The sequence below is a fragment of the Cheilinus undulatus genome, linkage group 9 (genome assembly GCF_018320785.1).
Source record: "Cheilinus undulatus linkage group 9, ASM1832078v1, whole genome shotgun sequence".
Classification (NCBI taxonomy): Eukaryota; Metazoa; Chordata; class Actinopteri; order Labriformes; family Labridae; genus Cheilinus; species Cheilinus undulatus.
The window spans coordinates 21,480,622-21,506,400 of NC_054873.1; the positions used below are offsets into that span (position 1 = coordinate 21,480,622).

The 25,779-nt window shown below is 38.6% G+C and overlaps 1 protein-coding gene across 1 annotated transcript; it reads right to left on the reverse strand.

Annotated features, from left to right (window-relative positions):
* Positions 1-1,522: 1,522 nt before the first annotated feature.
* On the reverse strand, positions 1,523-24,565 carry LOC121515774 (CD81 antigen-like). The gene is made up of 8 exons (XM_041796749.1): positions 24,357-24,565; positions 22,521-22,635; positions 7,257-7,354; positions 7,096-7,170; positions 6,833-6,946; positions 6,602-6,700; positions 3,056-3,139; positions 1,523-2,945 (listed from the first exon to the last, which is right to left on the reverse strand). Exons 1-8 carry the CDS (start codon positions 24,420-24,422, stop codon positions 2,880-2,882), a joined length of 717 nt encoding a protein of 238 aa, XP_041652683.1. The 5' UTR covers positions 24,423-24,565; the 3' UTR covers positions 1,523-2,879.
* Between the last annotated feature and the right edge of the window lie 1,214 nt (positions 24,566-25,779).

Genomic DNA, 25,779 nt, shown 5'->3' on the forward strand with positions numbered 1-25,779 from the left:
CTTAGAATTTGTGTTAAAGATTACTACACATGCAATACAAACCTAAATAATCAGAATGTGTATGTGTGAAATGTATCACGTTTGGAGCTCTTAAAAGGAATCCAGCACATTCACAAAAAAGGCCCTTATTAGATTAACAAAAGTGTCTTTTATCTTGTACATACAAAAACACCAGATTTCCACATGATGACAAATTATAACAGAAATGAGATTCCTCAGGAGGGTGGCAGGTCTTAGAGCTAGGACGAGGAGCTTGGAAATCTGGATGGAGCTTGAAGTAGAGCTGCTGCTCTTTCATGTGGAGAGGAGACAGTTGAGGTCGTTCAGGAATCTGATCAGGGTGCCTCCTGGTCGCCTTCCTGTGGAAGTCTTCCAGGTATGTCCAACTGGGAGGAGACCCCAGGTAGACAAGGACTTGCTACGGTGATTATACATCTCAACTGGCCTGGGAACGCCTCAGAACTCCCTGGCAAGAGCTGGAAAATGTTGCTGGGGAAATAGATGATTAAGCTGACTTGCTTAACCTGATGCCAACGTGACCCGGCCCCCAGTTAAGGGGAAGAAAACGGATGGATGGATGGATGGATGGATGGACAAATTTTAAAAATTGATTCAGTGCCATGCACTCTGGATCATGACGTCAAATGGCTGCATTGTCCCTCTTCCAGGTTTTTGAATTTGGATTTTGAGTAACATCTTTCGTATTGTCCTCTTCATTCAGATTCCACTTGGGTTAGGGTCGAAAAGGTTTTCTGAACAACACTCACTGTAAATCTGCATAAGTTAACATAACTCCAAATATTGGAAAGAACTGATTACCTAAAAAGAAAGGTAAAACTCCTTTAATAATATTTGTTAGGTAGCAAGTAATTAGCCATTTAAAGTTATATTTACACAATTTTAATTGGATATTTATGTTGTTAGCTTTAACCCTTAAAAATCAAAGGGCCCACTGAGATGGAGCCCGCCTTCTATTCAGTTTCTCTAAAATGACCGTTTATAAGTTTACCTCGTTATACACCACCATTGAGTATTGTTTACTTAAAACTTAAAATGTGTTGTATTAACTCAGAAAAATAAAGCAGAAATAACTCATTTGTTTTTTTTAAGTTAACACAACTCATCTTTTTAAACAACCCTTTACTGTTTTGTCTCACAGTGCTCCATAAGTTCATAGCATGCTCTTGGTACAACATAAATAAAAAAAGACACAAATGTTAATTAAAGGGGCGAGCAGATGGCCTAGTGGTCTACAGTACTACCCATGTACGCAGGCGGCCCAAGTTCAAATCCGGCCCGTGGCCCGTTGCTACGTCTCTCCCCACTCTCTCCCATTTCCAGCTCTATCCACTGTCCTCCTATCAAATAAAGGCACGAAAATACCCCAAAATACCCCCCCCCCCCCCCCCAAAAAAAAAAAAATAAAAAAACATCACTTAATATGCAGGGGATCACAAGATTGAGCTAGTGTGACAAGACATAATTGAGGGAATATGAAAAACCACTTAACAAACCCAACTCACTGAGTTAAAAATGTTTATTTTCTTCTTTTTTATTTTGTTTAATTCAGTTATCCTTCCTAAGGCCTTAGAAAGTCATTTGTAAATGGTAAATGGACTTGAGCTTGTAGAGCACTTTTGTAGTTGTCTGACCACTGAAAGTGCTTCATCTCATTTACTCCTTATTCACACACTGATGGTAAAGGGGACTATGGAGAGAGGCTATCAGTTTTAGCTAGTCCCATCTGGACGTGTCCATAGACATTTACAGGCCACCAGTGCAAAAGTGGGATCAAATTGGGGTTAAGTGTCTTGCCTAAGGACACTGTGACTTGTAACTGTAGGAGCCGGGGATCAAACCCACGACATTCCAGGTGCGGGATAACCAACGCTACCGACTGAGTCACAGTCTGATTCATCTGAATTAACAAAAGAGTTGAAATTGCTCTGGTCTATCTGGTTTTATTTGAATGAAAATCTCATTTTGCTTTCTTAGCACTCACATATCTCACTCCTTGAGAAAATTTTCCATTTTGAAAAAGTGCTGCTCTGGCAGTGTGTAGTCAAACACTGAGTCTGACATCTACCCTGGCAGCAATTCCAGGCATTAAAAATGACTACACAGAAATAATCAATCTTTGGCTGATGGTATATTTTGCTTTTGTAGGCCAAATAGAAACAACAGTATTTAGTGTAGTCCATTTCAGGATCACTGATAAGCTCCTCATTGTCACGTTAAAGGTGTTGCATCATATTAAAGGGTACTACGTAAAATGAAGGGTTGGGAAACACAGATGCCCCTCCCATGAAAAGAAGGACAATCCATTTTTCTTAAGAAGTGTTGTTAAAACAGGTTTGGTGAACACACACAACTGTTTTTGTCAAGTTTCCAAAAAGAAAGAGATACACAAAGGACAAACAGACACACAAGCTGACTTGTTATTAAGACGCTCATTATAGTGAGACAGTACATTATCTTAAACCACTGAGGCCCTGCTGCTGAAGTTATAAAATAACACTGTGATAATGTTGCAAAAACTACCAAAAACATTAAATCAGGGAGACTCTCCCTACTGTTTTTAACATACAACAAGTATATACACAATTTTTACACCCATAGAAACAGCATTACGTTCAAGGACATTAGAGAAATATTTCACAACACACTGTATGTAAAAAGATTGATATGCAAATATAGACAATCTGACAGATAGAAGCTAAATGTAGGAGTAAGAAAGATAAGAGTTGATGGATTAGTGTTATTCAAAATAATTTTGTTCCTTAACTAAAAATAAAAATTGAAATATCCTTCTAAATGTTGCATCCTCGCTAAGAAAAGCAGGCAACACACAATAAGAGAAGAGCTTGTTGGCTGGATGTCTAGTACACTCCAGGGCTGTTACGGATCCCGCAGCAGAGCACCATGGTGAAGATCATCTCAAAAATCTAAACGGGGAGAAAAGACAAAGATTTAAAACATCCTAGTGCTCATTTCACACCCTGCCACAGCTATGAAGACTGCATTTTTTTAACATTCTTAAATGTTTAAATCTTACCATAATGACAGCAACAACCAAGGCAGCCAAACCAATCACATAGAGTTTCTCTGAGAACAGCTCGGTCAACTTATAATGACAGCTCTGAGGAGAGACAGGAGCAGGAGAAATACTGTGGTAAATGTTTTCTTTCTTTACAACCTAACACTGCACACACACTGATGGATTACATGTAATGAAAGCTGGGTCTGCTGTCAAAACAAGGTGCTGAATATCCCCTGCTATATGCACTACATGGAATAATTAATTATGTTATATGTAATCAGTTGGCAGCAAGATCTGAAAAGGACAGAGGTCACTTCATTTCATAAAAAAAAAAAAAAAAACACACATTATTACATAACACAATACAATAAGATGGTTATAGTACTAACTATCTTTGTTGGGTAAGTTATACAATAAGATAGCACAGATACCAGAATAACTGACCCATTCAGGCCTACTTTTATGGCACCCTTCTATTGAGGTACCAAGTAAACCTACACTATATGGACAAAAGTATTTGGCCACACCTGTTTAATTTTGAATTCAGGTGTTTCAATCCGACCCGTAGCCACAGGTGCATAAAATCAAACACCTAGCCATGCAGTCTACATCTGCAAACATTTATGATACAAAACAGAGATAGATATTCCACAGTTGACTGTAAGTGATATCAGAGAGTGGAAGTGTTTAGGTATAACAGTGATGAAGTGTATAGCATACTGACATTGGACTGTTGAGCAGTGGAAACGTGTTCTGTGGATTGATGACTCACACTTCTCTCTGGCAGTCAGATGGGTGAGTCTGGGTTTGGCAGATGCTAGGAAATGTTACCTGCCTGACTGCACTGTGCTAACAGCGAAGTTTGGTGGAGGAGGGATAATGTTATGGGGCTGTTTTTCGGGGTTTGGACTAGGCCCCTTATCTCTAGTGAAGGCCAATCTCTTAAGCATACCAATAAACTTGCAAAACAGATGGATATGCCCGTTTCCATGATTCTCACTGGTGAATCCATCTTGCAAAGCTCCTATCTGAACTGTCTGGGCCCAGTTAGAAAGTGACAGGACCAATCAGCATCAAGGCGCAGTACTTTCTGGCACAACAGAGTAGTGACGTATGCAAGCAGCAAAAAGAGGCCGGTGCAATTATTGCGGAAGACATTAGCGTGGATACCATGAAAGCACCAGTTTTATCAGAACTTGATGACATTTCTTCGTTAAAAGAAGAACAAAGAACAGCAGTGAGTTGTTCTCTTTTCAAAAACAACAAAAGTTGTGTACGGACATATCTTCAGTCACCATGCTTTGCGTTATGCAGCTCTCTATAGAGTTTACTCCATGGTAGGGGTGTTCCTCGGTTTGGGGCTACGATGTCATTTGTTTTGTTGCTCTGATTGGCCCATAAAAATGTGACAGACATAACTTTCATCCAGTCACCCTCCGAGTTATTTTTCAAAGGCTCTGCCCTTTCCCAAACGTTGTCTATGGAAGGTTTACCAGATAGATGTGTGAGACAAATAGCGTGTCAGGTTAGCATACCAAGACATTTTGGACAATGCTATGCTTTTCTTTTAAGGCTCTTTTCTGTTCCAACATGACTGTGCCCCAGTAAACAAAGTAAGGACTACAAATACATAGTTTGATGAGTTTGGTGTGGAAGAACTTGACTGGCCTGTGCAGAGCCCTGACCTCCATCCCCATCAAGCACCTTTGGGATGAACTGGAATGGAGCCAGGCTTTCTCATCTAACATCAGTGCCTGACCTCTTAAATGCTCTACAGAATGAATGGGCACACATTCCCACAGAAACAGTCAAAAATCTTGTGGAAGGGCTTTAAAGAATAATGTGCTGTTATAGCTGCAAAAGTAGGGCTACTCCATATTAAAGTAGATTTATTTTAATACAATATCGCTACAGTCCCTTGGTCTAACAGTCAGGTGGCCAAATACTTTTGTCCATACAGTGTATCTGTCTCTGAAGGGTGTTGCTGCAGTCCATTGGTTAATGGATAGATTTGTCACTTTCCGCGCAACAAACAAAACATGCCATGTTTTGTTGAGCCGAAAAGCTTTTCTCCCACATTAGCATGCTGATAGACTATTATTCTAGTCTATCTAGTCCTCTACCTGGGGGTCTCTATTCTATTCTATTATTACCTCCGCCATGGAGGTTATGTGATCGGGTGGGTTTGTTAGTTCATTTGTTAGTTTGTTTGCAACATAACTCAAAAAGTTGTGGACGGATTTTCAGGAAATTTTCAGGAAATGTCAGAAATGGCATAGGGAAGAACTGATTAGATTTGGGGAGCGATCAGGATCACCATCTGGATCCAGGAATTTTTTTTAGGATTCTGTACTATTGGGAGATAGGGCTAATGGCGGAGCTTTACACCACTTTACACCAGGAGATGGCGGACATGAGTAACTTCAATCCCAGCAGCATTTTGGGTGTGTTTCCATTCAAAGCTTTGGAGTTTATAGAGTTTGAATTACGCACGCCCGGTCGAGGAGACGAGTCAGAGCGTAACAGAGAGAAAGACAGCGAATTGTAGCAAGAATACTCACAATGCTGGGAGGAATAGAGGAACATTCACCCTCTGCCATGACTTCCAGTCGTCCAGGGAGACCATGGGTGAGACTGTCAGTGCATCTGTTGGCACCAGCAGGCAATGCTTCCGCCATGACGTTCCACCCATAGCGAAGCCAATGCTTTGCCTCACTGTGTTTCCACCCCACCAAGGAAGGAATAATCAACGAATGCCGTGGTGGGGGACACATGGGGATGGATCCAGGAATTTTTTAAAGGATTCTTCACTATTGAGCGATAGGGTTAATGGCGGAGGTCTGCGCTCTCTAAGTGCTTTTCTAGTTCTATACCATCATTATATGCAACTATTATAGTAAATCAGCTTTGTGGGGTATTTACCAGATCGGCTCAATTTAAGACAACAGGTTACAAGCCAGTAATGATGTGTCGCTCCTGAACAAGCTGGTTCTTTATCGTGAATGATGGGAGTTGGCTCCTGTTTGACAGCTGGTTTCCTTTTCTCAATTTTTGTTGTTGTTAATGGACATTTTTTACTGGTGGGGGCCAATATTGAGGGTTTAACTGCAGCTAGATCAAATCATGTAATCATCAGTGTGAATCATCCCTATTTATTGATTTTAGACTTTATCTTCTTAGGTCTTAGCCTGATGATTAGCTTGAGAGTTGACATTTTCTTTCCTTTTTTATATCAAACTGAATAAAAACATATCTTTATGTTTTTGGTTTAGTGCTGTAGTTAATCAGTGTGTCTATTGTTCTGAAAGACAGTGATGAACAAATCTGCAAAAATTACTTTTTGTCCCTGCTCTAGACTAGAAATTTTATTTTCAAATAGCCCTTACAAGACTTACAAGCAATGTGACCAGCATTAAAAACAACTATTTCGAAATTAGCTCTCTTGTCTCTGTTGGTTTTATTTGCTTTTATACATCATATAGAGATATTACTATAAGTTTCAGCCTAATTCGTACAAATTAAAACTCCTCACAGGAGATCTAAGTAAGAATTTTTGCATACCTGTGACTTCAGAAAGTCTTCTGGGGTCTTCCTCGGACACAAAGTTCCAACAACTTGTTTGAAGAGTGGGGTGTCGTCTCCTTTACCACAGCAGTCGAGCTGAAAGGGAAAACCAAGATATCTCTCAAAGTGAATCTATTTAGATTTATAATGATCAAAACAAAGCAGCTCATTCAAACTAGCACCCAACCAGAGCCTGAAGAAAACTTAAGATTACCTCTCATGACTTACCGTAGTGTGGAAGACCTCCAGCACCTTAATGGCTGAGTCTTTACTAGGAGACCCCGAGACGTCCACAGCCTTGATGTACGCAGAGTCGTAGAAGTTGATCAGTTCTTTGGAGATCTGTGGGTAGTTGGGTGAGTTGTTTTTAGAGACACAACAACAAAACAGAGCAGGTTTCACTGGAGCAGAGGTGGAAAATCAATGCAAACATCAAACATCCAGTACTAAGAAGAAATTCTGTGCAGGATTCTGTGTCTATTTATGCTTACTGTGTCCCTGTTCATGAAACCCCAGATGGCTGCAGCCACTTCACAAGCAAAGAGGATCACCAAAAAGAAGAAAAACTAAGAGAAATAAAGGGATTAAAAAGGGATTATGAGGACCTTGTTTTGATTATCAAATAATTAAAACAGAAAAGAGAGATACTCACTGTTCCCAGGAGGCACTGAGACTCCTGAATGGCACCGTAACATCCAAGGAAGCCCACCAGCATCATCACAGCGCCGACCGCTATCAGTATGTACACACCTGAACACAGAAACAACGGAAAACTAACTGTAAGGTATTAGTTAAAGAAATGTAGTCAACAAAAACACCACAAGGGGGCAGCAGGGCCAGCAGCTTGCAGCTCCTGCTTATTCATTGAGCCACACATTGTTTGGTAATGGACTTCCTGAATGTTTCCTTGGCCTCTCCTGTAGGATGACATGACATTATTGACATCCTGGAGACAGAGAGCCACCAGATCCTGAGGGAGGCGGAGACAACCCTGTTCAGCTGCCCAGGCCAGGAAATGCCTTCCAGACAACCCCAACCCCCAACAAACTCCGTCCTCTGACCCCTGACCCCGAGGATTATCCTTCCCCAGGAAACAGGAGGAACCATGTGAATTCAAAGACATCCACCCACATTTAAACATTTGATAAATCCTTAAACACAACTTGTATTTAATTGCATCAGAGATGTGCAACAGGTTCTAATGCAGCTGGTCCTGCTTTACAAAGAGTCAATGAAATGAAATAGCTCTCCACTTACTGATCAAGTCTGGCTTATGTTTCAAGCAGCCCAAAGGAAAAATGTAACAGACACAGAGGAAGGTGATTAAGTGTACGGCACTTACCATTAATGTAGAGCACAAAAGCATTCAATAATAGGCCAGTATGGTTATTGTGACCTGCTGCAGGCTCCTTAAAATGCATATGTCACCCCTTTAAACTGTTTGAAAATGTAAAATGCTAAAACACACGATTGTGCTTTTTTAAGATTTATTTTGGGGGATTTTTGGGTGTTTATTAAAGGACAGGACTGTGGATAGAGTAGGAAACCAGGGAGAAAGAGAGAAAAGGAGCCATAGACTGGATTTCAACCTGCTCCAAGGACCACAACAATTGCACACTGGGCATACGGATACGACCATCAAGCATCAGCATCCCCATGGTTGTTTATTGATGTTTTGTGTTTTTGCAGTGGTGAAGAAATTTTTAAAATATTAACAGTAAATGATGCACTACAATGCAAAAGAATATCTGATATTTCAAGTTCTATTCTATACAAAGGTTCATAAATAAATCGACAATATTGCCCAATGGATTAAAAGTAAAACTTTCAGTCCTACACTGAAACAAGACTAGGTAAAAACCTAGTATATGGCTGACCGCAGCTATCTGGGATGCCTGAAATGCCTGACTGAAATTTGTGTTCTCTCAGAGTGAATTTGTCATGATTGTATTTATTATTTTTTGCCAAAATATAGTAAGTGCTTACTGAAATGTAAAAAACTACATGTTGTCCTCCGTCTCTGTCTCCTTCTGTGTGTAATGAAGCCCTGAGCAGCATCATCCTCCCCTCCTGCTTATGATCCACCGCATCTGATAGGTTAAACACAGACACACAACGACCGAGCTGTAGTCTATAGAGAACGGTGAGAAAACATTGTCCCTTTATTCTTTGCTATTAGTGCAGGAAGGGAAGACATCACAACAAGAATTGCGCAAGAATATATTTTCTGCTCAAGACAAGCTGTCGGTGTGACTCTCTGCTCTGGTTTTAACAAGAACAGCGGCCCAGTTCGGAGTAAACTGCAGCGGTCCTACAGTGACATCCAAGCCAACAGCTAATGCCGGACAATACTGGACAAGCCCACTGCCATGGTCAGAAAGACATGCCCAAACAGAAGTAGAGCGAACATTTTTCTGTGACGGAAAGCTTTCAGTGTTCCACTCTGCACTTGTTTGGATTTGGACACGTTGTCCAGTTTAGACAGAAGCGCCGCTGAGTCTCAGTCCCAGCTAATGACTGCATCAGCAGGCCTTGTATCTCACAATAACTAACTCTTCCCTTTAACTATCGCAGAAAGATTTCCGTGTTGGTCTCAGTGCTAACTGTAATGAAGAAATGCTGGACATTTCTGACAAAAGTGCTGGTCTGGCTAAGACCAAGCTAGTCGCTCCATTAGCAGCCATTGTACACAAGCACAACAAGTAATTCTTTCCCCCTTTAACTATCACATAGTCATGCCAAAGCAGGTCAGCAGAAGAGCGAAACATCTTTCCCAACATGAAAAGCTTATAGGGTTGTTTTATTCTTTGTCATACATAAATGTGGCCCAGCTCTGGTTAAACAGAGGCCATGCTAAAGCTATATCTGAGATATGTAGAGCAGTGGAGGCAGCCATTAGAGGGCTTTCAGTCCCACTAAACCCTGCCAATAGCGCAACTCAGTATCTATGGCTGTAGTTACCATAGTGGAGGCAGCCATTACCGACATCATTCAGTACAAGCAAACCCAACTCTATTATGGTAGGGCTCATAAATTAGGATCACTCAGTCATTTACTTACTCATACACATACAGAGGCATCTGTAGGGCTGACCTCAGCGGTCAGCCTTAAAGTGAACTGTTGGATTAACTTTAAAAAATAATTCTGCAAATCCGGCCTGTGGCCCTTTACCGCATGTCTCTCCCCACTCTCTTCCCTGTTTCCAAATCTATCCACTGTCCTCCTCTATCTAATAAAGGAATGAAAAGGCCTGAAAATAAATCTTTAATAAAAAAATAATTAAAATGGCAACACAATCGAATTATACTTTCCCAACTCCATTTTATTAAAAAGTTGTATTAACACAGGTCCTTTTGAGTTAAATATATTTATTAATTTGACTTCTTTCAAATTCCCTACATGTCATCCACTACAGTTTTTCCCTTATTTCTATTACATACTCTAATCTATAACTGCTATGCCACTCAAAGCATGCTAACTCAAGTTACTAAAAGTGAAAATGACTGAATGGTGCACACTGAACCAAGAAGTCCTCTTCCATCATGTTCAGTAAACCACCCATTGTGTATTGTGGTTTCTCTACACAGGCAGGATTTCTCTAACTGAATCAGTAACTTCACTCATGGTGCAAAACTGTCTGATGCCAAAAGTTATTCTGGGAAGACTCTGCAGAGTAAGCTAACCCCATCCCCTAGCTGATGTGCTTTACCTAAGCTCATAGATCTCATTAAAGAGACACATTGAAATAGTGCACAAAAGTACACTACAACCACTAAAACACAAAACTGGATAAGATTCATGGAAAAATATTATATTACTTCTACTTTTTAGAGGCTATGACAAGGTGAATTAATACAAGGTTTACATTACAACACTACACAGCATATCATATAAATTGATACTGCTTTAGCACCAGCAGCAATTTACTATTGTACTTGGTTATTGTGAAGTTTTTCAACATATTTATAGCATTGTCAAATACAAGCTGGACAGTTAAGAGAAACCCCTAAAATCTGATTTTATACTTTACATTAATGACCTTGAATTATCTGTTACACTGCACCGTGAGTTCTTTTTTTTGTTCTTTGACATATGTGCTTTATCATATTTGATTTATTTTTCTTTCTTACTCCACTTATCATATACATACCCACTCATCTTTAGGGGTTTTTGTGTTTTTATTTTACTTTTCATAACGAATGTATATCTTTATTTCACCCTATTTAAGTTCAATGACAGTAGGATTAGTACTGTTTTAAGGCCCTTTACTTATTTTCTGCCTTTATCTTTATTGTTTGCACCAAACCAAGTTCAAGATGACATTTTTTCCATGAAGAAGACAGGAATAAGACTGGCTAAAAATAGATATTTGATGATAAAAACTGATGAAAAGGAAGTTGGCTTTTCATCCAGCTAAAACAAGACTAAAATATTAGTGCTGGACTGACAGACATTTAAATTCATGATATTTCTTCACTGTGCATATAAGGTGTGTCAGGATTTTCATCAGTGTATTTTTAAGTATTGATAGTGCATTAAGGGCTGTGTTTTACAATTATATCCATTTTACGATTTAGCTGATTAAATTCGTTTAAAGAGACTGAACATTGTGACTAAAAATAATGCAGAAAATGTAGACTTTAATTGACTAAAACTCGATTAACACTATAAAGGTTAAAAATGACTCAAATGTGACTAAAACTGAAAAATATATTTATCTAGAGAAAAAGAAAACATTTTCGATAGCTGCGAAAAAACCAAATACTGATTCTGCCTGAAATCTGATTTTTTTTTTTTTGGTTTTTTTACCCATATTGCAATTTATCTGGCACCGGTTCAGTCAGTGCTAAACATATATCATAACAGTCGTGATGCATGTAGTCTTATGCAGAGATGAGAGATGTCTGCTAACCTTTCATCTTTATAATTCCTCACTCCTAGATTAGATCATTTCTTATACTCGTATTTTACAGAAGCAGCTAACAACCAGTCAGACACATTCAGACCCTTCAGGAGCAGCAAACTGTGTTCACTTATTGTCACACAAGACTGCACTTAACTGGTAGAGTTTTCCTTCACATCTCTTTCTCCTTGCATAAAAACATCATATTCTTTTTAAGCTAAGCCTTTGGTTTGGACTGAAAATCTTTGTTTTGCTAGGTTACCAAAATAAACAATACGTTATCTTAGCATTTAAGTGTAGTCTAAGTAGAAAGGAGCATAAAAGCCCCTACAGGACTCACGCTACTTTCTTATTCATCTTTAATTGACCTTAATTTAATCAAGATGGTCTCTGGAGATCTGGATCTTTTTTTAAGATACCACCACTGGCGGCACATTGGAAACACAATTATGTTAAACAAACCTGCAGAGAATCAACAACAGCAAGGCGGAGGTGTATGATAATGAGGGAACACATAAAAGCAAAGTGCAACACATTTACATAAATACAGTTTCACAACTTATCTCTACATGTGTGTCTGTAAACGAGAAGCAAGAGAGTACTAATGTTTCCCCCATTTGTAGTAGAACTTTTCTGTGTTTGACTGGGAAATAGCTTGAGTTTTTAAAGTTGCATTATAGAAAACATCTTCCCTTTATAAACTTTTTATCTGAGGACATGATTAAAAACAAGAACAAATACTAAATGAACCTTAAGGTGGTTTTCAGTTTGAAAGCTACTGTATTCAATGTAAACACCATATTCTTTCATGTAAAACAGTTGAAGTGGCTTAATTCCATAAGGCTTTATTAAACAGAAAACCTGCATGATTAGCTGCTTGAATAGGATTAAGATTAAGAAAAAACAAAGATCCCTTTAATATAATCATATAACTTCCATCAATATAATTTGATATAATCAAATCAACAAAATCCACCTTCCATCCTTCAACGTTTTAGCGCCTAACCACAACAGTAAAGCCAGCGACTTCAAACATGGTGTTAAATAAGTTTAAACTTGTACGTTGAATTTTTTCTTTGAACCAGAAAAAAAAAAGACAATTTCAGAAAAAGCAGGCTCGAGTTACAGCCTGGTGTTCACAGACTGGTGTTCCACAAGGTTTTATATTGGGGGATGATTTTATTCAGTCGTTATGTTAATGAGTTACCAAATCTTTGTGCGATGTATAAGTTCAATTATATGCTGATGATACAGTATTATATTCACAAGCAAAAAAACATCTTTATTTTAGGGAACATGTAAAAGAAAAATTTCAAAAGTCAAAGTTTTTGGCAAATTTCTGTCAGTTTAGACCTAACGCACACTGTCCAAAAGAAAAAAAAAAGAACTAATTGAATAAATAGATTTTAAATTCATCAACACAAACTCATGAAGATGAACCTTTTAGTCTGACTTGAACAGAATTTTAGTCTATATTAGCATATTTCATTGATTCATTTTAATTTAGTCCACTGTATTCATTTTTGATATATATCTACAGTAAATGCTCTTTTACTGTGAGACTAATTTATTTTGATAAAACTAAACTTAATTAAGTTGTCCTTTTGCAGTTTCTTTTATCTGGATTGTATTGAATGTACCATCCTTTTCTTTTCTTTTCTTTTCACTGTCATTCTCCTTTTTAAACATGCCATAACTGGCCCTGGGTTTTATCATGACAAATTCGTTTTTTTTCTTAGTTTATAGTCGCTTTTAACAATTTTAGTATTCCATATTTATAACAATTGTTTTACTTCCAAAAAGTGAGTCACAAAGCTCTTTCTAGTGTGTCACAAATATGTGTTCACAAAAAAAGTGGCAAAAACTCTATGTACCCTAGCCCATACGGCAAATTCATACATGCATTTTTAGGGTTTTCTATGACTACTACTAAATTCCCAACCTGGCATGCCAGATGGATTTGTTTCAACAAAACATGTAACGTAGCCACTACTGAGATGCGCTGCTACCAGAGTAGCACACTCCATGTAGAACTGCATAACGCAAACCATGGCGACTGTAGACATGTCAGTACATGACTTTTGTCATTTTTGAAAAGAAAACAACTCACTGCTGTTCTTTGTTCTTCCTTTAACGAAGAAATGTCATCAAGTTCTGATAAAACTGGCACTTTGGCAGCATCCACGCTATAATTGCACCGACCTCTTCTTTCTGCTTGCTTACGTCACGACTTTGCTGCGCCCAAAAGAACTGCCCCTTGATGCTGATTGGTCCTGTCACTTTCTAACCAGGACCAAACGGTTTAGACGGGAGCTTTGCAAGATGGATTTGCCAGTGAGAAGCATGGAAACGGGTGTATCCATCTGCTTTGCAAGGTTACTAAATTCCGGTATTTGCCTCAAAAGTTCAACTTATCTATCTCCTTTTCTTTGGATTTCAAAGTGAAGATAAAAAGTAGTCCCTAGAGTAAATACCAAATTTCCATGCTTTTTGGGGAAATTGAGTAAAATAAGCATGTGAGTCCTTCTGTGATAAAGTGCTTTTTCAACATGTTTGTCACATCCTGTCTTTTGTTTAGTTATGTTTTGATCTGGGCTATCTCAGGTCCAAACTGTGACATTTTTCATTAAATAAATTATAGCGGTTTCAAAATTTAAAAATTGGGTTGTCTTAAGGAGTTGGTGGTAGGTCCTAATAACCAGAGTAGTTGAGAATCACTGTTCTACATAAAGCAATTTTCCTACATTTTTGTAGCACCAAAAGTGCCGTACAACTAAGTCCAATTTACTGATTGATGGGCAAAAATCAACAGGTACCCATATTGTTCATGGGTAATTTAAGTTTTTCCATTGATGCTACTTTATGTTTGAACTGTTGAATAACAGAATTGACTGGATACATGCCACCTTAACCTACAAAAAACAGCTGAGGTACCATTACATGTTTAAAATGTATTCTTAAAAAGGCTAACCACAATTGTCCTCTTCACTCCCGAACTGTTTCATTCAAACATTTGTTTAGGACACAGAGAGATCAAATAATCTGTTTCGTACAAAAGAGCAAAGATAATTCAACCCTGGATGTAGACTTTTATAGCACACTTTCTTTTCTACCACATAAATCATCTTAACAACCGCTTATCCGTCCATCTATCCATTACCTATAACGTTCTATGACCCCGAGTGTCCCATTTGGGGTCATGGGGGTTGTAGCCAATCCCAGCTGTCATTTGGTAAGAGGTGGAGTAAACCCTGGACTAAGTCACCAGTCTATCACAGGGCTGAGCAGTCCTATATTCACACCTACAGACAATTGAGTCACTAATTAGCTGAACAAGCATTTTTTTGGACTGTTAAACGCACCTACGGCCCAAAGGAAGGGAACCATTGAAATAAACTGCCTTACAGAATAAAAATTGGTGCACTGGAACTTTTACGTCAGCAAAGGTTGTGAAGACTTTGTACAGCACTGCTTTTAGAAGGATGGTCAGGGAGTTTCTGGGTTTTCTATTCTTACACACACGCGAATAAAGCGCACAGAACATCTTATTTGGCCTGCCAAAGAGCCTATGAGAAACTCTGCTGAGACACAGCACCTCACATAGCACGCACAACTCTTCACCACACTCTTACACCTACATCTCCTTTTCTCTCTCTGCCTCAGATCAACGCCCTCCTCCTTTATCCTCTCCCTCTTTCTTTCTTCTCCCAGGACTTGATGTTTGCAATGCAGCAAAGCAGGCATTATTTCCACAGCCTTCCATTACTATGACAACACCCTTTGAGGTCTCAAGGCCATTGAGACTTAAAGGGAGACGGACAATTTCATACCACCGGGGGGAGTTCATTTATTTTTTGTCTCCCAGTGTAATCTCCAGAGAGGGTGAAAAGAGAAGGGTAAAGACCGGATAAAAGCTCTGCTTAGACTTCTTTCGTCTTTTCTAATCCGCTATCTTAAAAAAAGAAGCTTTTAAGCCATGTTCACACTGTCAGAGCATGACATCCATAAACCCAGATGAACTACATTACACTTGTTTGTCCATGGATGAATTATAAAATGAAGATGAAATATTAAAAGCTTTCATATAAACATTTTCTTCTGAAATCCTGTGAACAAGAGAGTTGGAACAAGAGAGGCAGAACCATAAAGAAAATAAAGCTGCACAATTAATCACAGACCCCTTTAGGAGTATTTGAAATATTTTGGTTATTATTTGGGGCCAAACACATTAAGACTGACTTATTCTAGTATTTAATATTAATCTCTGCTGACATGCTAGTACCATTGACATAACCAAGGCCGATAAGGGAGGACAAAGGGGAGAACTTTCAGGGGCCTCCTCTGAGAATCGCCACTTTATTGTGGTGGAGGGGTTTGTGTGTCCTAGTTAACCTAGGAGCTATGTTGTCAGGAGCTCAAATGCCCCAGGTAGGGTCTCCTGAGGCAAACTGGTCCTGGGAGAGGGTCCAGATGAAGAGTGGTTCAAAACAGTCCTTGTGAAGCTGAGCCAATGGTACGGAGTCAACTCGCGAATATTGGGTGCAATGGAAATGGGATACTCGCAAGCAGAACTGGGTAAGCAGTTGCAAAAAAGCGGCAAAAGCGGTTAGAAGTGGCAAAAAGTGGTGAAAAATGGGTAAAAATGGCAGAAAGTGGCAAAGCGAGTGAAAAAGTGTGCTGAAAATCATTTAAAAGTGGCCAGAAAGTGGCAAAAATGGTCTAAAACAGGCTAAATGTAGCAAAAAGGTGTTAAAAGGGGCAAAAACATGATCAATATGGGTTGTAAGTGGCAAAAATTGGCAGAAATGGATTAAGAGTTGCAAAAGTGGCAAAAGAGGTGATAATAGCAAAAAAAATGCTAAAAGTGGCAAAAAAAGTTGCAAAAGGTGTGCTGAAAATTGTTTAAAAGTGGCAAAATTGGTTTTAAATTGCAAAAATTCTCCAAAACAGGGCCAAAAAACCCTGCAAAAATTGGTTAAAAGGGGCAAAACCTAGTAGAAAAAGTGGTGAAAAAGTGTGAAAAAGTGGCACAATTAAATGTCCACATCAGAACCAATCATAGCTTAACACACTTTTCAGCTCCCAAAATGAAGTAGCTGTTAGCCAGGATGCTAGCACCAGTGCTGATGATCCAACACATGCATTTGTACATAACTCAAAGCTGAAGAGGGCCCATGCTCTGGGTTTTTTTTAACTGTCGAATAAAAATGTAGAGCAGAAGCCAGTCAGCTTGGTTTAGCATAAAGACAGAAAAGAGTTTAACTGCTGGCTTGGCTTGGACTTGGTGCAACATTTGCCTAATAACCCCCAATTAAAAATTTTACACAGTGATATTTTTTTCTATATATAAAGATATATTTGCTTGTGTGTAATATTGAGAAGAGATGCTATAGCAGTTTACTGTCAAAGGATTACGTGACGTAAAAAGCACACTAAGGTCATATGTTTAAGTTAGTGGACCCTTGTATTAATTCTAAATGTAACTGGACATGTTCACAGTATAAAGGAAAAATTAGAAAAGAATATAGCAGCAAGTGGAGAGTATTAAAATCTTCATCACATGTTCAAAGATCGTACCAGTTGTGTGATGTAAACCTCATCAGGCTGGCAGGAATTTAAGGCTGAAGAACTGGCCCATTTGCATTTCCACATCGAGCTCATCCTGAAATTTATGTGAAGTTTTCATGACTCTTGGCTTTAGTTTAACTTACAGTGTATAGAAAACACAAATCAGCATTTTTTTTTAGAAATTTCAAACAATTCCTTTAAATATCAGTTAAAGAACTTTGAGCATTAACAAGGGGAAGAAATCAATTAAGCATTTGAAACATCTGTTCAGATTAAAGCATGACAGATTGAAGTTATTTAAGGCGACTTGATTTTCTGGCGAGTAAAAATAGAAACATCAAGTTAAGTGTAACATGTAAGGGAAGACTGAGACAGGGGAGCATAAGCAAAAATCTTAACAACTTTTTAACTGAAATATAAAACCTTACCGTACTTATAAGAATTTAAAGCCCAAAATGTCCCTACTTTTGTCCAGTTTATTGTTGGAGATGTTAGGCATTTCCTGTTTAAATAAAGGGGCTTAAGCATCAACAGAGATGGTTAAGATGGGAGACTTTAAACAAATTCTTTTTGAGTGGAAATTCATAGGAACCATCTATTTTGTCTCCTTTCACAGCCTGCAAACAATGTCAACATCTTCTTTAGTTCTTACCACTACAAAACAATGCTCATCTTTAAACTATTCATAAAAGTACTCAGTATTACAGCTGGTGGTAAAGAAACTGGAGATTTTTTTAAACATTCACTGTAATTTAAACCATTTCTGATGCTTGTAGCTCACTGAGCAGACTGTAACAAGACCAAATAATGATTTCATGCACTGGTTGAGAGGTAGGGCCATGTGTATTTTCAGCCTTACATAAATACCACTTTGGTGTGCCAGCAGGCTAAAAACATCTCTAATTTGAGGGTTAATGTGCAGATGTACAATGTTATTTGAATTATGCAAGGGCGTATGTTCAAGGGAGGGGAGAAAAAAAAAAGAAACATTCCCTTGATCTCGCTTGGGTGGGCCTCTCTTGCCGCCCTGCCTTTAAAATCACGAGTGTGCCTTTAATTCTATAAAAAGCCTGGGTTTGTATTCGCTCTGTATACTTACTAAGGGTAAAGTATGGGAGAGCAGTGAAGGCTCAAATTTAAATTAGTGGGCTCACTAAAGTTCACCACCACAACAAACTGAGAGGATGGACCTTTGAAATGTCTAAATCATATCATGTATTGTAGGTTTTAGTGCCAATCTGTGGATTACTGCGGGCAGTGAAGGGAACATGATGATGATTTATGGCTTTAGTACATGCACTGACCATAGCCTCGCTGGGGCACACATTTTTCTCAGATACACAGAGCTTTCTGCACTGCACTAATAAAAAAAAACAGTGATTCAAATATTTTCAAGTGTGGGAGACAGACAGCGTCTAATTTCTTTATTTGTGCACACGGATCCCTAATTTCCTCAGAGCCCACATACGTCTCAACATCTGCCTGAAGCATCTGGCCTCCGTCTTTAAAAATCCTTTTAATCTGGTACTTTCTGAAATCATCAGCATGTACTCCCATGTTTGTTACAGAATATCACCTTAGTTTGTGGTCATCAATCAGAAAAACAGCTGAGTAAAAACACAGAGGCGTGAATGCCAGCTGTGCCACTCTTAAGTCATGCTGCGGATTTACGCAGGTCCTGTTTCCTGGTCTTTTCTTAGCAGTCACACTTTTACGCTAATTCTATTTCTGAACATTACTCACGTGGTCTAAGCTGAATGTGACTGACAGGTATTCCTGTAAATAAGCTGACTTTTATCACTGTTAACAGGAAGCTTCCTGTCATGAGGAGAACAAAGAATTAGGATCCTGTGAGGTGGCAGAGACGGGGACTCTGACATTTATCCTATAATTTAGAGTCTTTAATTTGTTGCTTTGTTGCAGCTGACTGATTTCTATTTCAAGATGAAGATACTGGCATTTTTTGACTTCTTGGAGGAATAACGTTCTCTGTAAACAGTCAGACAATCATCAACTTTACAGGCTTTTTCCGAAAACTGATGTACGTCATCACATCCAAACACGCTCACAGTCATTTTCCCTGTTTCACAATGCCATAGTGAAGCTTCACAGAGATCACAGCTTCAGACATTCATACGACAGTGTGCAATTACATGTCCTTGTCCGTGCATTCACAGTGCATTTTGGCATTGTAGGAAATGAAGAGAATATCCTCCCTTTTAAATTTGGCAACATGACAAAAGCATATCAAAAAGTGCATAAAAACACAACATTAGAGCAGTATTTGAACACAACCTAAAGTAGCAGAATTTTTTTTTTCACTTTAATCAAAATTTAAAAAAAATGGAATGAAAAAAATAAAATGAAATTTTGTAAATAATAATTTTGGTCACATCTGACCAGGTATATCTGAAAGACCATAAAACTAAATTTGCACAGTTGTAGCTACAGTTGAAAAGGACATGTTTTATACTCAGTATCTTGGGGCGACTTCTGTCAGCATCGCTAGCCACGCTTCAAAACAACACAGTGCATTGTAGGTAGACTGTTGCTAGGCTATGCAGAGTGTTTCATTTGCGGTCTGAAATACTGTGTGAATTTATTAAAACTTGCAAAACAGGTTGCCCTCTGCATCTCTAGCATGACCACAGGCTGGGCCACTTGGGGATTGGTTCTGAGCCGCATGTGGCCCAGGCCGCTAATTGAATAGGCCTGGTTTACAGAGTATAGCAAATGTTAGCAGTGCTAGCACTGCTAGCTAGGTCAACATCCACATTCCTGTGCTGAATATGGTCACTCAGTGCTTCCATCAAATGTGTGTATAACTGGACACAGCCTCCAGACATCAACTCTATCCTGAGCTCTGAGATCAAAATAGTACTTAATGCTGCTCCTACAAGATGCTGTCAGTACGACCAATCAGCAGTTGTTTGTATCAGAATAAAGAGTATTGTTGCAGCAAGGCAGTAGTCATTAAGAACAATAACAGTGGCTACAAGTGGCGGGTGGCTAAGTTACAGAGTAGATGGAGCCTTTGACTAGGATTGTAAGTCTGAAATGATAATAAAATGGTAAGTAGTCAATTGACCAACTCATGTGGTGCTGACTACAAAGGGATCCAACATTACCGATTTAGCAAGCTAGTCTGGCACATCTCTGTGGCAAAGGGGGAACTCCACATACACACAGCTCTGTGCCTCAATGGCGTAGATGATTCTGTTCTCACTTCTTCTTCCACACCTGTGGTACAGGCTCAAAAGACAGTACAGAGAGAGCAACTTTGTCATCCACCTCATCCCCCCTTTACGCCTCGACTATGTTCATCGAGCTGTGTAAACATCACTTTAAATGGAATTGTTGACTAAAGTTGAACAGTCTATTCACACAACAGCTCATCCTGACTGAAAAGTTTCTTGGTTGCTTGTTTACATTTATCCCTCAAAGCGACAAATTTTCCGTGTCAGAAGGAGGAGGGTGGGGGATGGGAAAATTTTACTAAGGGGCTGAATAGAGTGTGGCTGAAATATTGGACTGTTTGCATTCACACTTGCAGCTCACTGGAAAAAATCAGGATTTTTACATGAGGACTCCTGAAAACTTCAAGAGAAATTCAAGAGGACAGTAATTTTGAGACAGGTCTGGCTGCAGAGATTTCTGACGGCCACTCTCAAAGACCGTTCATCTGAGACGCTGTGTAACTCAGAGAGGAAGTGCTGTAATTTGCCGGATCATCTTATTTCCAGTTTTTGTTTTATTTTTTAAGTCAACTTTATTCATAAACAGAATCGGGCAGTTTAATTCATCAAAAATTACATAGAAACGTTTCACAAATAAAACAGAGAAAAAGGTCAGAGGTGAAATCCGTGATTAAATAGCACTGTGTTAGAAGTAGTTACATGAACGGAGGCTCGCGTTAGTGCCGTTAGCTTTAGCAAAAGCTAACATAGCTATGCTAGCTATGTAATTAACGTAACTACATAAGCCAATGTAGCTGATGCCTTGTCCACACAGAGACGGAAACAATATATTTCCCTTTAGTTTTGCAAAAGCTTTCCGTAAATAGGGGATCTTTTCAGGAAATGTCTGCATAAGCATGGAACCACTGAAAACCATTGAAAACGCTGTTGTGTATATGCCAAGCCTGTAAGTGGCGCTGTAATACTGCCATGGAAATGCACCAAAAGAGAGAAGAAGATTACATAAAATGGCCACAAACTTTCTCCTAGTTGCCCCTCTGGTTGTTCTCCATGGTGGATTTAAGAACATCTGGTGTATGTTGTTCACGGTGGTAGTAAAGGAGCATCAGGTTTTGCTGTAAAAGCCATAATAAGCTCGATTGCTTCTGCAGCACGAACACAACCTTGTAATCTGCCATTGTTGTTTTGGTTTGACATGCGCATGTGACGTACGTGGACTATGCTATGTATAACATAATCGTTTCAAGAAACTGTCACTGTCCACATGGAGACGAAATGGTAAGCGTTTACAGATTTGTTCACTCTGGGACCCAGTTTTAAAAAGTAGCCTTTACAGCCTCCCAAAATGCAGGTTACATGTGGATGAAATGCAGATACAACAAAAAACTTTTGCATATACTCCTGAATCTGTCTCTGTGTGGACGGGGCCTGAGTTAGCTTTGGGAATGTGAGCTTAAGCGAACATGGTTAAAGGTATGTAACTTAGCTACTTAGATAATGTAGATACGTAACTTATGTTGCTGCTTTGCCAGCTTTGCTTTCACTACATGATCTATGTAGCTTACACAGCTATTGGAGCTACATGGAGGACAAACTTTTTTTCCTGTAAAGAGACAGCTTTTTCAAACATTTTGTAATTAGGTTTTGCAGGTCAGGTTTTTGACTTTTAACTTTACCCCTTACCTTAAAACAGAAGTTTAAGCAGATTTTTATTTTGAAAGTTTTACCCTGTATTTCTGCTCTGAGATATACGGCGTCACAGATAAACAGTCTGTGGGAGTGGCAGTTAATTTCACGTCAACTGAAGTAAATTTTAGCCACAAAGTGACTTTACTTTCCTAACAGACATGAACCTTTTTCACCTGTGGCTGTAGGGTATAAATTTTACAACCCCCAACCCTCTTTTCTGATATTTCCTGCTGTGTTCACACATTAGTGCTCCCTGACTTAACACAAAAAATATACTCCAGGGCTAGAAATTCTGGGGGAAATCTGGTAAAAAGTCTGGTTTGCACACATGAAGTTCAAGCAGACAAACTTGGCAATTGGGTCTCTGAAAATACTGGGGGTGAAAATGCCATTTATATCACAGCTGCAGCTCACCCCAGTTTTGTGAATTTGTAAAGAGAGCACAAGTTAGAGATTAGCAGCAAGGAGGTGGGGTGTGAGGGTCTGTCTCTGGGTTTTTTTTAATTCAAATGTTTGCATGACTGTAATGCTCTTGAATCTGCTGAAGGTGAATACTCACTGATATAGAAGGTTCCTGGTGCCTGCTGGCCTTCAAACTGCAGTATGAGGAGGTTGCTGGTTTGACTGTCATGGCGAAGATACAAGGCCACTCCTAAGATCACGCCTCCAGCCAGCTGTCCCAAAGACAAAAAAAAAAAAAGATTATGACTCTCTTTGAAAGGGCTTTCTTTGATGAAATCTTTGAAGGGGGCCAGTGATTTTAAATGTTTTATATTCAAGAGAGATGTTGGCATTAATATTAAAATGACCCTGTAGTTATTGATTTTTAAGACTTAAAAAACAACCATCTATGTCTGTTATAAAAGAGAGCCCTGACATTCGCAATGCCACAAACCAGACTTGCCAAAGATCAGGCCAATGTCCAAAGCTTTCTGCTGATGTTTCCTTTTTGTGTCCAGCTCTGCTGTGAGGCACTGAACTGTTCACACGAGTGTTTAAAGGAAATCCTGACACCTCAGTGACCTCCAGGACACACCTCATAACTTTGTTTAAAGCTAACTTAAGAAGTTCATTGTACAACTCTCAACCACTCCTCTGCTCTATCTGAATTAACACTTACATTCTGAAAAGCTATTTTATATTAAGGCAAATAGCTCTCTATCCCCAAATGCATCAACCCTGATAAAACGTATCTTTCACATGCTGATGCTCTACTTTTTATGCCAGTGTTTATACAAAGATATCTGCACATGGAGTGTCATGACTGTTCTCTATTGTTCTCCAAGAAACAGGAAACTGAATCCTCAACATGAAAAATAGCAAAACGAGGAAGAGAGGGCTCAGACTTTTCACAATGACAGGCACAGCAGCAAAATCAACACAGGAAACACTCCATCAAGAGTGGCGTGTCCAGGATACAGAGATTTGTACTCATCTAAAAAAAGACGGCCATAACGTAAAGACAAACCAAATGGAAATTCAAAAACAAGTCACTGATTCTGGCTGTCCAGGGCAAGAAGAGAACACGCAGTGGCCAGCACATCTGGAGGAAGTCTGATGTGATGTAATGACGTGTTAAACAATGAGAGTTGCTTTACGTTAGAGAAAGAGCTTATAAATGAAATGAATAAGAAACAGAAGTCAAGGTTTTTAATTAACTGCGATCTTGATTTACAAATTTCATCAAGGAGGTTCTTGGGCTCTTTGAAAGTTCAAAGGCAGTAAACGCTGGAGTCTGGTGACCAGGTAGGAACAAAGGAAATGTCAGGGGGGTTACAGCTTTCCCCTCCCCCCAAAAAACTCTATTAACTTTGCTCAATCTCCTTCTTTATGTGAGTTTAGTCTGAGGAGACTAAACAACAAAAATCCCTCAAATGCTGAGGAAACTATTCAAATTCAAATCCACAGCAGCCTCTGAATTTGGACCACCAAAGCTTGGTTAAAGCGGCTGTGTTTATGAAATGAAAATATGAGTTTTAAACAGCGTTTAGTTGATACTAAAGAGAGGAGAAGTGTTCCCCCTGTGACAGGCCTAAAGCCCACCCAGTGTGAAGTAGTCTTTCTCTTTCAGACACCTTGCACTTGTGCTTGGCCATGCAGAAAATCACTGCTGATGAAGACTAAGAACATTTCAACTCCTTCCTGACTGAGGGTTTTGTCTGCTCTGCCACTTCTATAGATGCTGAACTTTTTTCAGACGACAGAGCGGCATATTTAAAGAAAATATGGCGGCAAACTTTTACAGAACTCCCCTTTAATCACCAGTTAAAAGCGAAAGAAAAAGTAAATACGCGGCATCTATAAACATTAAGAAGGTTGAGTAAAATGAGAAAGTTTAAGTATTTAGAAATTCACATCAAAGGCGCAACTTCAAAGATAAACAGGTTAAACTCACCCAGAAAATAAAATTAAATAAAAATAACATATATTTAATGCATTTCGTGCATCCTGCCACAGCCATGTCGGAGACCAGCGCGTCCTTTTTCGTCAAAATCAGACAGTTTGTGCGTCTTGAATACACTCTCCGTCGGGGGACTCCGTTTAGTCAGGCACGTTGGTCTGAAAACTCCTCCTTTTTATAATGAGGAGTGAAAACCGAGACGAGGAACTGCCCAATGACCAAGGCGGGAGGAGAAGAGGAAAGCAGAGCTAACAACAAGATCCCAGTCCGCAAGAACGAGCAAATGGTCCCTCTCTTAGAGTATGAAAACTTGCTCTGGTAAGACAAAATGCAGAACTGGTCAGTGAAAATGTGGAACAAGTTTTCCACGTTTTCATCAGCTGGCCCTTTTAAATGCTGGAAACTGCAAAAAGTTATGAAAATGGATATTTGAATCAGATAAGATTTTGTTTTTCTGAAGTTCACGTTGATGATGTAGGGTATTTTATGGAAGCCCATATCCGCCAAATAAAAAGAAAAAATCTGAAAGTGAGGCAATTCTTGAAAAAATAAGTCATGCATAACTCATAATTATGACATAAAAAGTTGTAATTATGAGAATCAAAGTTGAAATTATGAGATAAAAAGTCATAACTATGAGACAATATATCAATAATGTCTTTAATCTCATAATTTCGATGTTTTAGCTTACAATTTCGACTTTTTATCTCACAATTATGACTTTTTTCTCATAATTTCAACTTTTTAACTTCAAATTATGACTCCATAATTCTGACTTTATTATCTTCTAAATTCAACTTTTTATCTAATATTTTTTTGACTTTTTATCTCATAATTATGGGTTTATAGGCTCTCATAATTCCGACTTTTTATCTCATAATTCTGAACTCTTTTCCTCATAATTTATTTTTTTGACTCATAATTTTGACTTCTCATAATTTTTTACTTTTTATCTCATAATTTTGACTTCTCATAATTTTTGACTTTTTATCTCATAATTTCGACTTTTTATGTCAAAATTTTGACTTTTTAATCTCATATTTATTAGTATATATCTCATAATTACTGGTTTATATCTCATAATTTCGACTTCTTATCTCATAATTATGGGTTTATACCTCATAATTTCGACTTCTTATCTCATAATTATGGGTTAACATCTCATAATTTCGACATCTTATCCCCTAATTTCGACTTTTAATCTCATAATTCTGACTTTTATCTCCAAATTTATACTTTTTTCATCATAATTATTAGTTAGGATTCTTTCTGTTTTTAATTGCCTAACTTCCACATTTTCTTTTTTTAGTGGTTGAAATGAGCTTCCATACTTTTTCATAAAGATGAAACCTGCAAAATCAGCTAAAAAATTACAGAAAGCCTTTATTATGCATCAAAATTCGAGCATTTGATTGTA